Raw genomic sequence first — 16,806 nt, forward strand, 5'->3', positions numbered from 1 at the left:
GTGATTCTGCGACGCGCCTTGGGACCGTGAGGTCATTACGGGAGTGTAACCCACGCTGTTGGCAGGCGGGCACCGGAGCGTCCTGGAGCCGCCGGGAGCCGCCTGCTCCCTCGGGAGCCGCCGGGGGTGGCCCCAGCCCCGCGGGCATCCCCGCCGCGGGTGCCCGGAGCCGGGGGCAGGTCCAGCCCGCGGGGCGCGGCCGGGGAGCCGCCCTCCGCCCGCCCCCGGCCCCGCCACCTCCCTCCCTCCCTCATCCGTCCTCCCGTCGCTGCCATCCCTCCGTGCCTCGGTGCCGGCGCGGCGCAGGGCGGCGATGTGGCGGTGGCGGTATGTGAGCGGCCGGCAGCTGCACGGCTTCCGACACTACAAGGTAAAGGGCAGCCCCGGGGCCGGGAGGGCGAGCGGCTGGACGGTCCTACCCGAGACGCGTCTCCGGGCTCCGGAGCGCTCCGCTCTGAGAGGATGGATCCCAGCCCAGCCTCGCTGTGCGTGCGGCCCCGGCCGGCCGGGCCATCCCGCCGGCTCCGGAGGGTCCGCAGGGCTCCACCTGTGCCCGCAGGGGGATGTCCCGCACCTCCACCCGTGTCCGCAGGGGGATGTCCCGCACCTCCACCCGTGCCCGCAGGGGGATGTCCCGCACCTCCACCCGTGTCCGCAGGGGGATGTCCCGCACCTCCACCCGTGTCCGCAGGGGGATGTCCCGCACCTCCACCCGTGTCCGCAGGGGGATGTCCCGCACCTCCACCTGTGTCCGCCCGCACCCGGCCCGGCTCTGCTGGAGTGCGTGCCCTGGGCAGGGACTGGGTGTTCGCGGGGCGGCAGGTCTCGGTGGAGACAGAGTGAGCTGGGTTTTGAGTGAGTATACAACGTCTGTAAAAGCTTTGCCCGTTTTAGAGCAGCGTGGTTTTGGAGGCATCCGGTGTTCCTGTAAGAAAGCACACATTGATGTTGCTTGTCTGGCTGTCTGCAAAGCCGTCGGAAGCAGGAATGTTTTGGCATTGAGAAATAAGAAAGCTGGGGGGGAGAGGGGGGTGTGAAGAAAAACTTACTTTAATTTGAACTAAACCTCATATTTTCAAATAACCGGCATGCAGAATCCCAATGAATGGGTGAATCATTAGATATTTGAATTTACCTGTGTTGTGTCATGAACTTAGGAGTTACAGGGGATGCAGTATGGGGGATCATCCATGTTTGCTCCAGTTGAGGTGTAGGTGTCTGACATGGGCCATGCCACCCTGTTCACACACCTTCACCGCATTCCCCGGGAAAAGCCGGGGGCGCATGCCAGCTTCTACCAGCACAACACCCAGCCCTTTATTTTATGTTCAGTTTCCCAAAGCAGCCCCTACACCATCCTCCCCAAGATTCTTGCCTTCTTGCTCTTACCATGTGCCTGCCCAGGCTGGGCTCCAACAAGGGTGTTCAGCTTTTCCTGGTTCCTATCAAGCCCTTCCCTTCCCTGGGCCAGCAGCTCTGCCTGCTCACCTCAGCAGGAATGAAGGTGGAGGAACTGTGGCTTCGAGAGCGTTCTCCAGGCTGCTTCCTAGGAACTTGTTTTGCAGAGCAGCTCGTTAAAATGTACCAACCTGTTTGTGTGTCTCCAGTGTGAGTGGGATAAAACATTCTGCCAGCTGCTTCTGGCCACAGGGCGTGAGTTGCACAGGTCTGTGCTTGAATGGTGTGCTTGAGTGGTGAAGCTGCAGCCTTGGCTGAGATCAGGAGGAGGAAAAATAAAAAGCTATTTTTAGCGTAAACAGACATTGTTATTTAAGTGACTTTCCTGAATTATTTGAGTTCATAGTACAAATACAGGGAACACTTGTATTACATTACAAGTGATATTTCTTATCACTTGAATGAAAATAGCTTCAAACAAGTGCAGATGAGGAATAATCAAAACAACGTTCTCTTAAAAACCTGTAATCGTTGGGCCACACTTATGATTTACAGGACAGATGATTACCAAGAGGCAGAATCACGTATCAAATAATTTCATTTGAATATACTGGTTTCTCAAGAGCAGTGCAAAGAAACCATGTAGGGTAATTTTCTTAACTATAAGAATCAGCCATTGCAAATACTTAGGAAGTATCTGTTCTACTGTGGTCTGAAAAAAATCCTAGTAAGTGAAGGCTTTAGAAAGATGAAAACAAATGGTTTTCTGTTATCTGAGATGACTTGGGACTGGGATCTATTGGAAATAAATAAATCCAAATGGCATGGATTTCACACAGAGAAGTTCAGCTACATGAGGTTTGTGCTGCTGAGCTGGTCAGGTATCTGTACCATTTTCCTGGTGTTCCAGGTTGCAGGAGGGCCTGGCAGTGGCAGATCTCCCTGTTCCTAAGTGCTGCTCACAGTGGTTTAAAGTACTCCAAAAATACAACAGGGCTGCAGCAAGAAAACAGTAATCACTACCACAATCTCTTGTCCCTCACCTTCCCATATCTAGGGCTGCCACAACCACAGCTTTGCTCTCACCACCTCCCAGGCCTGGCACATGCTCTTCAACCTCCTGTTGCCCTCTGGCTGCCACCTCCTCCCCTTCAGCCTAGGGCCTTACTACATCCTGCTCCTCCAGCTTCCCAGCCCCTCAGAGGAGATTGCTGCTTCCTTTGCTGCCTTCTCAACAGGTACAAAGCTCTGATCACCGTGCCCAGCACACAAAGGTGACCTCATAACCTCCTGACTATTTCTGCACTGTGTTTCCTGGTGAACCCAGTTCTGGGGTAGTGTAGAGGGATATGTGCCTTGGCCCTGTGAAGAACTAAATAATCTCTGAAAGGACTGTGAGCTTGCATTCAATATTGAGCTAAAACAATGTATTGCTTCCAGACTTGAAGCATGCATAGAAGACTTTAGATTTAGTGGCATCCACCTCTCTGTTGTGCATCACACTGCAGCATTGTACTCACAGAAGTATCAGTGGCTTAACATACTCCATACTTTGTACAATTTATCTGCTGAGCGTAATGCAGATTAAAAAAATATTTTGTGTAATCAACTCCTTTTGTAAAGGTAAATATGGCCTGAAAAAAAATGCTGTTCAATTTTCAGAATTTTCACACAGCTGAATTCATTTCTCTGCCATGAATGCTTCAATTGTATGTCTCAGGCACTGTCTGTCTCCTGTTTGCAGTTGGAGGAGGGCCTTGGCAACAAAACCAGCACAGTTCTTTGCTAAGGGAATGGCAGACCTCCAATGAATGCAAAGACTACAGCACCCTTTAGCATGTTAGGTCCATGTATATTAGGCTTTTGAAACAAGTTTTCCCCAATTACCAAGCTTTGGCTTACATCACAGAGTGACCTCAGAGCACAAAAATGCATTCCTTTAGGATGAACCTAAACCAGATAACAAACACACAAGTACACGCAGTACATTCAGTCCATAGTATTAAAATGGAACTAGTTTAGTGTGATACCTTCTAAAATCCTTGTAGCATGAGCACTGGCTCCTCAGGGCTAGCTGTATTTCACTTTACAAATCTGTTCCCATTCATTCTGCCTGTTAATGGGGTTTTAGAGATTCAGTTTTCCTTTTTCTGCTTAAAAGCATGCCAAGAACAGGTGGAGACGTGGCAATGAGACAGTTCAGACATAACCCTAAGTATTACTGCTGTGATATTTCTGCCATCTTCTTGCCTGTGGGGCAGGTGCTGATTTCAAGACAGTGGCATGCTCAGGTGATTTGCTGCAACTGTCTCACAGAAGATTCTTATCCTTGATTTGTGTGCTGTTCTCTAGGGCATGGAGTAACACAGTCAAAAAGCTACAACCAACTGGAATTGTAGGGCTTGGATCATGTCATTCCTACTTTTATGTTTTATCAGCATTTTGTAAATCTAGAGGAGCACGCATGGAATTACACAGCTACCTTTTTTCCTGCCTGCTTGGGTTTCTGTTGGAAACAAGCTGTTCTGCAACAACCAGGCCATGAGAACAGATAAAAGCAGAATTTGGTTCTTTATTTTTATCCTTCTCACCAGAATGCAGTAATGTCAGTGGTGAGCTTGTGTTGCCATTTTCTCATCACTTCATTCTTGGGATTCCTCTTGCATATTTGCCTTGAGTCACCTTTTTTTACAGTACCTGTGCACAGTAGTTTTTCAGGCCAGAAAACTTTGATACTTTATTGTGTTTCAGAATAAAAGAGACCTAAGAACAAACTATAGAGGCTTGATTCAAACAATAGGCCTCAGAAAAGATGGTTTAAAAAAATCAGACATAACATTAAAAACTGACATCTAAGGTTCCACATTTTCATCTTGTTTTGTCCACTCTGTTTCTATCCTCTAAGTCTTATTTTTAGCAGGTAACTCTGTGTGGATAAGGGGTATGGTGAAGAAGGGAGAGCAAATTAGGTATAAGAGGTTTAATTTCAGTGTGGGGTCTGCTACTGTCCCATGTTCTCATAAGTAAAATAGGTAGAGGTGACTAAGATGAAATCATTGTAAGGTGAAAACATTTTAAAGAGTTTAAAATATTTTTTCAAAGAGAATGGAAGCATCTTTAAGGAGAATGGAAACATTTAAAGTTTTCTGTCAAAGTAGGAGGTTCTATCAAGTGCGAATCTACTGACACAGCTGTCTTTCTGTCCCAACTCCATTGCTGTTCAATTCTTTAATTAACAGAAGGGAAATTATTGTAAAATTTTCACTATGCTAAAGAATTTTAAGACTAGTTTTATGATTTAAAATATGATGGGACAAGGGATATAATACCCAGAAATCAATATCAAGAAATTCAGTAAACAGGGTACAGCGCTTAGGGGAAAAAAATCAACATTTAGAACATAAAATAAGAGACAATGGACTGCAGGAAAAATAACAGGGGATCAGAGTGTCAACAGCATTGTGGATATTATAATAAAGGGAAAAAAAGTTCTTAAGCTAGAAGTGTCTTAAATATGTCAAAGGGCTACGTTTACTCATGTAGCTGATGTACTGATCGGGTATCAGCTGGAATAATGTGTCCTGCCTGCTTTGGCCCACAGTTTACAGTCCTCAGAATGACATTATGAATACCAAGAGGCTTAGAAAAGATGAACTGTGTGAAACAGTCCGAGTAAAGTGGGAGTAAGAGCCTAGCAACTGTTTGGTCTTCAGGAGTGCCCTTTTAAAGAAAGACAATACCTGAGTTTCATACCTGAGTTTCGGCTGCACAAAGAGAAATTTAAGGCGTCTGCTATGTCAGTCTTGTGTTGATAAGGCCTGCTGGAACAGGTACTAAAGGGAATTGGGCAATCATTTTATCAGTCTTAAGAAATGGCTTGATTTCTTTGAGGCAAGATCAACAATCTGGTGTTGAGTATCAATAAACAGTTGCTGACACCTTTTTAGGAAAATTTTGGGTGATGCATTTTCTTTCAGTGTGCTGACATGGTTGTTTCTTGCAAGCAATGGGGTCATTACCTCATGGAAACCTGATCTGCATCCTTAATGTATCCTGAACGTGATCCTGCATTAGGTGAACACACTGGACTAGAAGATCTCTCAAATTACATATCAGCCCTCATTTTGGAGGGTTAGAGAAACAAGATCAGACGTATAATGATCATGTTTCAAGGTCTGACTCGTTCTCTTATACTGACTGATACCTGAAGAGCAAAGCATGTTGAGTATAATCTAATGAATTAGTGTCTGTAAATTCAGGATTCATCCAGATACAAGACTGGATTTCTGTGAAGTCTATGCTTTTCCAAGGCTATAAGTGTAACTATGAGATTTAGAAAAAATCATTGGTTCTGCTCACCTTAATTGAGCAGTAGTTTTGCTGTCTACTCTGGTAACACAAGGAGTTTACATGATTTTGAAAATTTAGCATAGGAGACTTCCATTTGCTTATCTGCAGCTTCTTAGGAGACAGTTAATCATGCTCATACAATAATGCTCATTGCACATAGACAATTTTATATCTGTTGAGTACTTTCTTTACATGCTTATTATATAGTGTTTGTCTGCGTAGTATTTCTACTTTTTTTCACTAATATTTAATTCCAAATATTATCTGAAGGCAGTTATCAGTTGTGTCTTTTGTAGTTAGATTTTTCAAGCCACTGGGGTTTAATAAACTCCTTGAATATTTGAGGCAGTGAAAACTAACATTGTCTGGCTTCAATAAAACCAGGAGTCAACAGCCCACTGTTCTACAGATAAAATCTTGAAGTCTTCTTCTTGTTACTTTGATGGAAGACTGAGGTTGTAATTAAATGTTGTTGAATAGTATGTGAAATAAACCAAATAATTAATTACTCTTACATTATCTGTCACTGAATTCATCTGTCTCATGTGACTAAGAGCCATGGGCCAACTGAATATGTCATTCCAAAAAAAATCTTCATGCATGTATCACTTCTTTTTCCTCATCCTGTTGTAATTGTAGCTGACATAATGTAGCATTTCATGAGTACTGTAATCATTACCTTCCTTCTACGTATTATATCTAATGGAACAACAACTTAGTGAAATCACACCACAGAGATGCTGCATTTGATATTACATGCCACAGGACTTTTTTTCTAATGGTGGGAAATTGTACATGGTTTTGAGTGCAATATTACACCCATGAATTTACAAAGGTTCATTAGATCACTTTTGGGACAAATACACTCAGCATAAAGAGCTGTATGCCTTGTTGAATCTCATAAAAGTGCCAATACCAGCTGCAGAGTTTCATTTTATTGCTTTATCAAGAGATGTTAGCATTCTGAAATGCCTTTTGGATTTTTATATGTGGAATATGCATGTAGATATATGTATTTTTGTTTATTCATCTGTGTTTTAATTGCAAAGATGTATCTGTGATTTGAATGTGGATTTTCATTATAAATCTAAGGAAACCCTTATTCTAAGGGTTGTTTAATAGAGGGAGGAATCTTTCTATGAAGTATCCCCTCTTGTGCATCAGGATATTAGATAACACAAGGGTTCAGTGTATGTGCTACAGAACCACTGTTTAGTGTCTATTATGGAAACTACAACATGCTTTTAATCTGTCTTCCCTTTTGAGCCTGGAGTGGTTTCCCCACTTTGGGTTCCCCAGGTATTTAGGTACACTCTCTGGCAGAGCTCTAGCTGGATGGGTACTTGGTTTACTGTTTGATCTTTAAGGGGCTGCTGGCACATACATGTTTGTACATGGGCAGAAATAGGTGCAGCACAAAATCTTGCTGCTGTTTCCTTTTACCAAGTGTGGAAGACCAGTCTGCACTAAAAAACACCCACAGAAATCAACTTTCTTGCTATGTTAGAGCTTCTTTGAATAGCGAGTTAAAGATCAGTTGTGCAGTTCCTTGAGACTGTGCAGGTTTTGGTTTTAGCAGGATTTGTATTTTTACCAATCTAGGCCAGCCTCTATCTTTGTCCCTTTACAGTAACACACATGCAGCTGTCTTCTATTACCCCTTGTGTCGCTAGAGGACACGAAATGATTCACACGAACACCTCTCAGTGTCAGAACAGAAAAAGGCACTTTTATTCTCTGAGTCCAGTATTTATAGATTCTCGACAATGACCAGGGATTGGATAATTAAGTTACCACCTTCCCAATCACACTGGTCATGTGAAACATCCATCAAAAGACATTTCTTAGAAGGAATGTGATAAACAACTTATGTTTACAGAACTTTCATGGGAAAGTAACTAAAACTATGAAAACATTATCAGACGGCTTAATTTTCAGGGCAACACTCCTTGCTCAATATTTAACTACATTTCTATGTTATTTTTCATTATTTTGACTTTGTTAAGTGCTTGAACATGTCCACTAAACAGAGCCTTTCTTTCAGAAGAGAAATTAGGCAGCATCCTTAATATAACTACTATTAGTTGGAAACCAGTTGCTGACTTCCAGTCTCACTGACTGTCCACCTCTCCCTGGTCTGGATAAAGCACTTGGTTTTGAGCTCCTGGCTGAGCCTATGTTGAGAAGGAGGAGACCTGCTGAGGTCCCTTCTGACCTGGGTGATCCTGTGATCCAGACCCATGGTTCTGTGATTTTAAGGCCACGATGCTGCTCTGCAAGCAAGGGGATGTTCTGCTGGCAGGCATGAGTCCCTGAGAGTAACCTGTCCTGACCCACAGCTCTGTGTGCCCATGATCTCATGGTCGTGGGTCCAAGCATACTGCATTAAGGGAAAGGATGTGCACAGCGTGTGACTCAATGTGTGTCTCAGAATTCCTGAAAATGTGGAGGTGAACAATAAATATACCTTTGCAACAAAACATCCCCAGGACAGAAGTTTGTGTAATAACAACTTTCTGATGACTTAGTAATACCAACCAGAATTGTTGAATTGCACAAACCATGACATTCTAGTATTTACTAGGAATATTATCAGGTGGGATGAAATCTAACTATATTTTCTAGCTATAGTGTGCACAGGCTAATGGAACTGAAGGGGGCAAAGTGAGAGAGCAAAGAGGAGCTCAGGAACCCAAATGGGGCAGCCTCTTCCTTCACAGCTGCATCCAGCCCTAGTACAGGCTTATAACTCCTGGAATTAAGTATTGGTGACCAATTTAAAAAAAAAAATAAAAATAAATTATATATATATGTATATATGTATGTGTAGGTATATATATATATAGGTGGGAGGAAATGCAGATACACCAAATTAGTTAAGCAATGGGAGATAGAAAATCTGAGCCATTATTTATGAATAATTAACTAACTGATGATATAAAGTAAAGCAAATCTATTACTAGAAATAACGGGACTGTGTTTTAGAATACATCAGCACTTAAACTGCTGAACATATTTGGCATTCACAGTGTTGTGGAGCTCTGTTGTTTACAGCATGCTTCTCTTCCTTCTGTGAAGCTTTTGTTAAATTCCAAGATTCTGTCCCATAATAACTACAAACCTGTAAAAACATATATAAAGTAGAATTAAACTCCACATGTTTAATGTATTCTAGGAATTAGAAAGATTGATGGAAAATTGTTACCAGATGTGCCAGTATTTCAGTATTTTCTTTATTTTTGTGTGGTTCCTGAAGTGTAACATTTCACAGAAGCCAAGTTCATGTTGTGTGAGACATTGCCCAGAAGGGTGATTTCCCACTGAGCGCTCTTAAATAGAGACTGGTTCATGCCCTGGATTGGGAGGGTCATCCCGCAGCTTTCAAAACCACAGAAAAACTCTTACCTTGTGCAAAAGAGAGTCCATTGTCACCTCCCACCCCTTTGTCTGTCATTTACAAAACACAGGTGTTGTGAATGTAAATGACTGAATGGCACAATATGGTCCTGCCTGGGACAAGATCATTTAAGTACAGGAAAGGAATAGTCTGTTAGTATAAAGAGCAGCTGAAGTGGAAATAACTATATAATGTAGTTATGCAATTACATTTCTTGCAGCTTGCTTTCTTTCCTGACTCTGAAGTTTGTGTAGACATACATTATATTTCTCTCTTAATCGTAGTCATTCCAAAATTTTATTCTTGTAATGCCTCCACAGAGCAAAGCTGGAGAGTTCTAGGGAGTCCTGTGAAGATCCAGTGCCTGCTCTCATTAATGGTTAGCTCACTCTCTGTTTGGGTTTTGTTTGTTTTCTTTGAAGTCTCTCCAAGGCAATAGCTAGGCTTTTGGTTTAGAAATAGTCTCTTCTGGAGGCAGTGCACATAATTTTTTTGGTTTCACCATCCTTCAGCACTCTTCCAACATGGGCATTTGGGTTTCTGAACATGAACATGAGCAGACAGGGCTCACTTTTATGCTCTGGAAGTGTCATATTGCTGGGTTACATTGTAGTCTCCAGATTGTTTCAGATACTTTGAACTTAAATTTGCTGAATGCTAATGATGTTTTGGGTGTGTAGGGCCAGATAATGAGGCCCAACACCCCTCCAGAAGATGCTGTGTGGTGCTGATGTGACCAGTTTGCAATAATGGGAAGCACTTCTAAGCTGTGTGGATGTGAGCCAGAAGATACCATTTGTCTTGTATTTAGCAGAGCAGACCTTGATCACTGTGAATGCTTTTGCCCCTCGATGTTTGGCTTTGCTCTGTCACTGCAGAACAGTTGTCTTTCTTCTGTATAGCCAAACCTTTGCTTTTGCTCATTTTTCTTTCTCCTGTTTGTCTGTTACTTTTCTTAATTGTTTATCCCTTTTTTTCCCCCCTCCTCCTTAATCTTATTTCCTTTCCCCTTTAACACAGGTGACCAGCACAAACTTGATGCTATGCTGGATCCCCTGGATGGAAATTAAGATGCAGGAACACAAAGTAAAAGTACATCTCATGTGCTGCCTGAGTCACCATGTATGTGTGTGCATGTCTGGTATCTGTATTCTCATTTCTAGCTCTGCTAGAAGCCATTAACACTGAGAGAGAAAGCATATGGCTTTCAAGGAGATACCACCTATTAAATAAAACCAGAAGAAGCACTTTTAAATTTGAGAGCAAGATGAAGTCAATGCCATTTTTCCTATTCACTCACAACTGCCTTTTCCTCCCAACTGTTACAGTTTATTATAAAAATAATTGAGAGAAGCTTTCTGATCATTCCAAGCCCTTCTTCTTTGTATATGGACAATCAATCCCTTTTCCAGGGCAGAAAGTGTTTGCAGGGAAATGCTTAGTACTTACATGAGCCTTGCACTTAAAAACCTCCAACAGGCTTATCCTCTCCACTTTTGTCTTTTAGTATAAGTGCCCTGAAAATGACAGAGTTGCACAATAACAAATGGCAAATGCTTTTTTTTTGCATCAGGTTCAATGGACTATTGCATTCATGTTTGTTGGTCACAATGTGAGCATGTTATTCAGTACTTTGCTTTTCTGAGCAGCCATGAACATTAAACTCCTGAGGATTTCATGGCCTTGAGGTCAGTAGCTTCTTGGGAGCAGAACAAAGCAGAGTATTAAACTGTATAGCAGACTTTATTTGTCAAGTTTTATTTTTTGCCACAACTGAAAACTATTTTTCCATGGGCGTTTCCTTTGCTCTGGCTAAAACAAATTATTGTGGAGGGAAGAGCAAATTTCCATTCTTCTGCTCTTCTGCTGAATGTTCCTTCCCCACCCAGAGGACCAACAGTTCAGCCACAGACACAGGAATTAACAGGATGAAGTGTGGTGTGTCTTCGTGGTGAACAAAAGCGAACTGTAATTCTACTTTTTTTTTTATTTTATTTTTTTTTCTGATTAGGTCTGTTCTGATTTTTGGTGCTTGACTTTTGAAACTGTGAGACAAACAAAAAGCTCACTGTGTCTCTTGTCTGTGTCTGTTATGTAGAGATATGTTGGAAAGCTACCTAATCTCTAATATTTTCCATTAAAGAAAATACAAAAATTGTATAATATCTATATAGTCTCTTATATTTTCTAGATAAGAACACAGTTTCAAAGGAATTAGACTAATTTTCTGGTGGTTTTTTTTTTTTTTCTTCTAATAGAAAGCAATAGTTCTGAACAGCCAGTGAATAGTTTGGATAGAAAGGCTTGTTTTACTGTTGTTGTTTAACTAGCATTTTCTGATTTTATTCATGACTTTGACTTGGGGGTGAGGGGAGAAAGAGAATTCCAAAGTAGAAGCAAGGGTAAAACTCACTTATTATGACCTTTGCACACTCTTATCCAGGTGTTGCTGAATTAATTGAATTTGCTGGTCTGAAAGTTGTCCTGTATCTCACACAATCTTTGAATACCAGCTGGGCTAAGGAAATGGGCAGTAGCCACAGTAAAACTTTGAGCAGACTCCTGATTACCTGGAACCTTGAAAGTGCTAATGGATACTTAGAATTTTCTTCATTCTCAGGGGTTTTCCATGGTTTTCATGTGAATTAAGTACTAGCAGACTGGTCTGTTGGCATAGGTACTGTATGGGTTGGTATTATTGTTAATTTTGGCATAAACCTAAGCAAAGCCCACAGGTTTTGGTAATTCACATGCAAGCTGGACTATCAAAAGTTCAAACAATTGTAATAATCACTGTTTGTATGTATTTCATAACCAGATTCTGTATGTACTTGCATCCAGACCTTCAAATACATACAGAATAATGAAAACTTGAGTTTTACCTGCAAATTAATTTTCTTCTGAGGTAATGTATTTAAGAATTCTAATATATATTCTGGTGAAAAATCTGTTCATGTTAGAATTGCATCATGTATTAAGTAATATGGGTGGCAGCAGCAGAGAAAAATGACACATCAAAGTGAACATGTACAGCATTTTTAGAAAAATTAGAATCAGTGATGTACGTTTCATTAAACTGAAAATTTTATTCCCTTTGGAAATTTAGGCAGTCTGGTCTGATCAGTTACTGCTAGGTGATTTTTTTGATTTGTCAGTATGTATTTACAGTGTATAGTTTGTGTACAGTTTATACATAAACTGTATGTTTATGATCTGTGATTTCAACTTGAACCCACAAAATTACTATGTGAACGCCTTGTTTTGTCCAGAAGGTAATTAAAACATAGGCTTTGTATTCAGATAGAAAAAGTAAATGTATGGAAGAGTCCCCAAGCATTTCATATGTAGGTACCTGAGCTTAGGACAAGCGGCTAAGTTGCTTTGATAATGACTTGGAACAGGTACTTCCAGAGTGCAGTCTCCTCCTCCTTGGAGAGCTTGGAGTACTTGGCTAAGAGAGGTCAATAAATTAACTACATGTATGGAGAGACAATTAACAATTAGCTGAAGTTATGTGAAAGGAGACTCTCTGTTATCAGCTCTTCTGCAAGTGAGCAGCTTTGTCAAACTGTGGTCTAATACATCCCTATCGTACTCCCATTTTCTGCACACAATGTTTGGACAGTGCTTTATATAGATATATCTGAATCTTTGTGAGTCATGTGCATCATCCTAGCAATACAAAGCCATATATGCACATTCAAAGTCCAAGAATTTCTGAAATAATTATGTATACCACTCCAATGATGGATAACTTCTTCCAATGCCTACCTGCCAGGGCTCAAATGAATGGTTTTGGGTGGTATTGTCAATTAAAATTGTTCTTCCTCAGATTATTCTGTATTCTGCAGTCTCAAGGCAGGATAAAACTTGATACAGTACTCTTGAGGAAAAAGGAGACAACAGCAACTCAGGGTGGCCGTAGATTTCTGAAGTATTTTGTTTACAAAAGATATATACTTTCTGGAATTTATAAAACACATGTATTTAGAAGTCTGTCCAATAGAGAAATTTTATTGTGGTAATGAACTGTGCTATTTTAGAGCTCATTTTTATAAGAACATTGCCTCACATGAATTAGCATAGTGTGAATGCAACTGTGTTACTATGACAAAGCTGTGTATTTCTGCGAGATAATATTCCACCTACAAACACGTTCCATATTTACTATCTATCCTACATACTAGCAATGAACTGGTGCTCAGTTCATATGCATTACTGGTAGAGCAAATGAAAGTGTTACATCCAAAGTATGGTAGAAATGCAGAATCTTATAAGGTTGTAAAATTAATAAGAATTTAAAAGTAAAATGTGACTGCAGAGCTATGGCAGTTTGCCATTTCACAAGCCTAAACCTTTGTGTTAATACATAGAATTGCTAACAAGGTAATTGTAAACCAGGCCAGTGCTTTTAAATTAAGTAAAACCTATTCTTCAAATCAAAATAAAATAAATTTACACCAGTCTCACTGAGTGCTCTTAGATGCTGAAGGATATGTAGTCCTAGAAAAATAGTAATTGTCCAGTGATTTGTTTAACATGCTTGCTTTTTCCTCACAGTACAGTGCTGTGGATACAAATCCTTTATCTGTGTATATTATGCAGCCCATCTGGAATAAAATTATTAAGGTAAGAGCTTCATTTAATAAAAACATAACATGTTAATGTAAGAAATTGTTTTAAATATAGCTTGTATTTTCATTTAAAACTACATATTGATCAATAAAGCTGAAATTAAGATATCTGATAAAAGAAAATAAACATTGCAGGATATATAGCTGTGTTTAAGGTGAGTATGTTGTTTTGAGATTATTTTTTTTAGGAAGAAAGGGCTTGTTTCTTTATTTCTGATTGCTGTAGAAAAGGCATCCATTTCTTTTTTACATCTTTCATTATTACATCTTTCATTAAACAGCTTTGCAGACATGGATGGTTTTACTTAGTACAGATTATTTTTGTGCAGCATATGCTGCCTAACAACAGCATGGCTTTCTCTCTGTGCTGTGCATATGATTTTATGCAAGCACTGTCTCATTTTCTCCCAAGGGGACTTGCTTGAGGGAGCCAGGCGTTCCTCTCAGAAGCTGAAAATGAGAGTGGTTACCATGATCACCATAATGACTGGAAGATGCCATCTCTTGAATGCATTACAATCTGCAGTTTTTAAAAATAAACCACTCACAATTAGTTATGCTGTTGTTGGCAAAAAAAAAAAAAAAAAAAGAAAAAAGGAAAAAAAGATGTATCTTAGAGAAATGTGAATTTTATTGATCTCCAAGGAAGCACTGACTTCTGCATCTGCCTCATTGCAGGGAATGTTTAGATTGGAGCAGACTTGAAAATAAACCTTTGCATAAATAAAAAAGGGTGTATGTGGTCAGAGTGCTGTTGAATCTGCCATCTCTGGGTTCTATAATTCAGGTGTTGTTTATTCTTGATATGGCAGGAAAAATCATAATCTCTAATTCATAACCTCAAAGTAATTTCATGAAAAGTGTTTATATGACCCAACTGAAGAATTAAAAAACCTGAACATGGGATGAGAAAAAAGCAATTCAAAAATGTGACACTGAATTCAGTAATTCAGTTCAGAGACTTTGTTTTTATTCCCATCATAATGTTGAGGAAAACAGTGAGGCAGAAAAGCCCCTCCAGCACTATGATATGGGAGATGAGTAGAGGCTTTACTGTGTATGGGCCTTTTGGTTTAGGAGATGGGTGGGTATTCATTTGCTATCAGATTGAAGAGAGAGTGTTGTCCATGGAAAACTTCCTTTGGAGATAAGTTCTAATGGCTGAAGCATTTTACCAGAAGAAAACCAACATTATTGATTATCCCCATGTAGCTTAGGGTGATAGGTCCTATAAAAAATGTGACCTCTTTAGATTTTTTAAAATCTAATGGATTTTTAGCTAAGCATAATTCAATTCACTTCTTGCTGGAGGAGAACCCAAACCAAAGCAAAAAACTTAAAACCTATTTAAACAATCTGAGTACAGAACCAAAGACTGAAGTGGGTGCAGTGTGTACTGTGCCATTTGGTTTGGTTTGAATACTGAAGATACACCAGTGAATGCTCCACTTTGCCTTCTGGTAAAAGAGGGTTACAGAATACTTCTCAGTGATGTGTGACAAGGATTTTAAGGGAAATTATATTGCTCTCAGCTTCAAATTCTAGAGGAGTGAAAAAATGAAGCAACCGCAAATTCACTGAGCCAAGAAAAAAAAAAATTAAGCAAACCATGAGAACAATGGCTTGGGATTTGGGTCTTGCCTTTGCCTTTTTAATCCTAATTTGCCTGTTTAATCCTAATGGCAACAGTCCTAAAGTTTCTCTGTATTCTACAATGCAGAATTCATTAGAAGATGTGTTTCCTATGTTATGAGACATTACCATTCATTGTAAAATGTACTTCCTATGTTATAAGAAATTAAGAAGAGCTTGACATTAAAGACCTGTGAATTTGAGCTGAAACATATTGTCATAACCCAGCTCATTTATCTCTGGTGGGGTTGCTGGACAATGAGAGGAAAAGGAGGAAATCCCACTGGAAGGCACAGGTGTATGCCAGCATCGCAGAAATCAATTAACCTCCCCTCTGTTGCCTTTATGAACTTTGATTTTATCACCAGAACTGGGCAAGAGTAGCATTTTAGTGGTCTCAAGTGACCTAGTGAAGTTTGAACAGAGCTTTATATAAATGTGTACTTTACCATTTATTATCCCAATAGTTGCTATATTAAAGCATTTGCTGTTTGTATTAAGGCTTTTAGAAAGAATGGCTGTAGACCCAGAGAAACAGAAATCGGTTAATACTTCATGGAAATAAGAGTTTTCTAAAAGGTTCAAGCACACAAGGGCTTTGCCAGAGAGATGTGATTCTCCCCATGGCACCTCCAGTTGTATCAATCATGTAGCAGTTGATGTATTAGACCTCCACTGTCTGTTAATTAGATAATAAATATTGCAGCTTATCCTTCTGTAGCATAATAATGTATCCAGGCTCTATTTTTCTAAGGTGTGTAAGACGTTAATCTTGAACACCCTGTGATTTTCTAATGATGAAATAGGGTGATGGCAGTGTAATGCCAACCAAAAGGATAAGGGGCATTAAATATAACAAAGGAGATTTTGCAACTAGAATACTTTCCAAATACCTAGACAGATTAGGTTCGGTAAGGATCAAAGGAACATGCTTAAGGGTTTAACTGCAGGAGAGTCTGTTTTCCTGAGGACAGAACTCCTGTAACTGTTTTTCATGGTGTGACTGTTAGTCAAAGGGATTGCAATTATAACAACATCCTTTGAAGGTTTCCTTCTTAAAATACACACTGTTAGCAAGAAAGTGAGTTAAAATAACTTCTTCATGTTTGCACCATGGAAACATAAGTTATTTCCTGTAATAACTTTAAAATTGCATTATGACTGTTCAGAATGATGAGCTTAATTAGAAAGCAGACATTTGTGGTGCCCCACTTGATTTCATACTCAACGATTCTTATGAATCATCCAGGAAAAAGCAGTCAGTTTATCCATGTATGTCCATGTAAACATTTAATCCATGATGTCTTAAAACACTCTTTTGATCTATGATTTAGATTAAAAGAGACAAATCGAGTTTTTTTTCAGTGTCTGTGATTCTTATTTCATGGAAGGTCA

The 16,806-nt window shown here is 40.1% G+C and overlaps 1 protein-coding gene across 1 annotated transcript in view; it reads left to right on the plus strand.

Moving 5' to 3' along the window:
* Positions 1-241: 241 nt before the first annotated feature.
* Positions 242-16,806, plus strand: part of LOC111924880 (ethanolaminephosphotransferase 1-like) — a 55,306-nt gene continuing 38,741 nt past the window's right edge. The window contains exons 1-2 of the mRNA XM_086888640.1: positions 242-370; positions 13,706-13,774. Of these exons, the coding sequence (XP_086744766.1) occupies positions 314-370; positions 13,706-13,774 (126 nt within the window). The 5' untranslated portion in view covers positions 242-313. The remainder of the gene's footprint in view (positions 371-13,705; positions 13,775-16,806) is intronic.

The sequence above is a fragment of the Cyanistes caeruleus genome, chromosome 1, assembly GCF_971803275.1.
Source record: "Cyanistes caeruleus chromosome 1, bCyaCae1.hap1.1, whole genome shotgun sequence".
NCBI lineage: Eukaryota > Metazoa > Chordata > Aves > Passeriformes > Paridae > Cyanistes > Cyanistes caeruleus.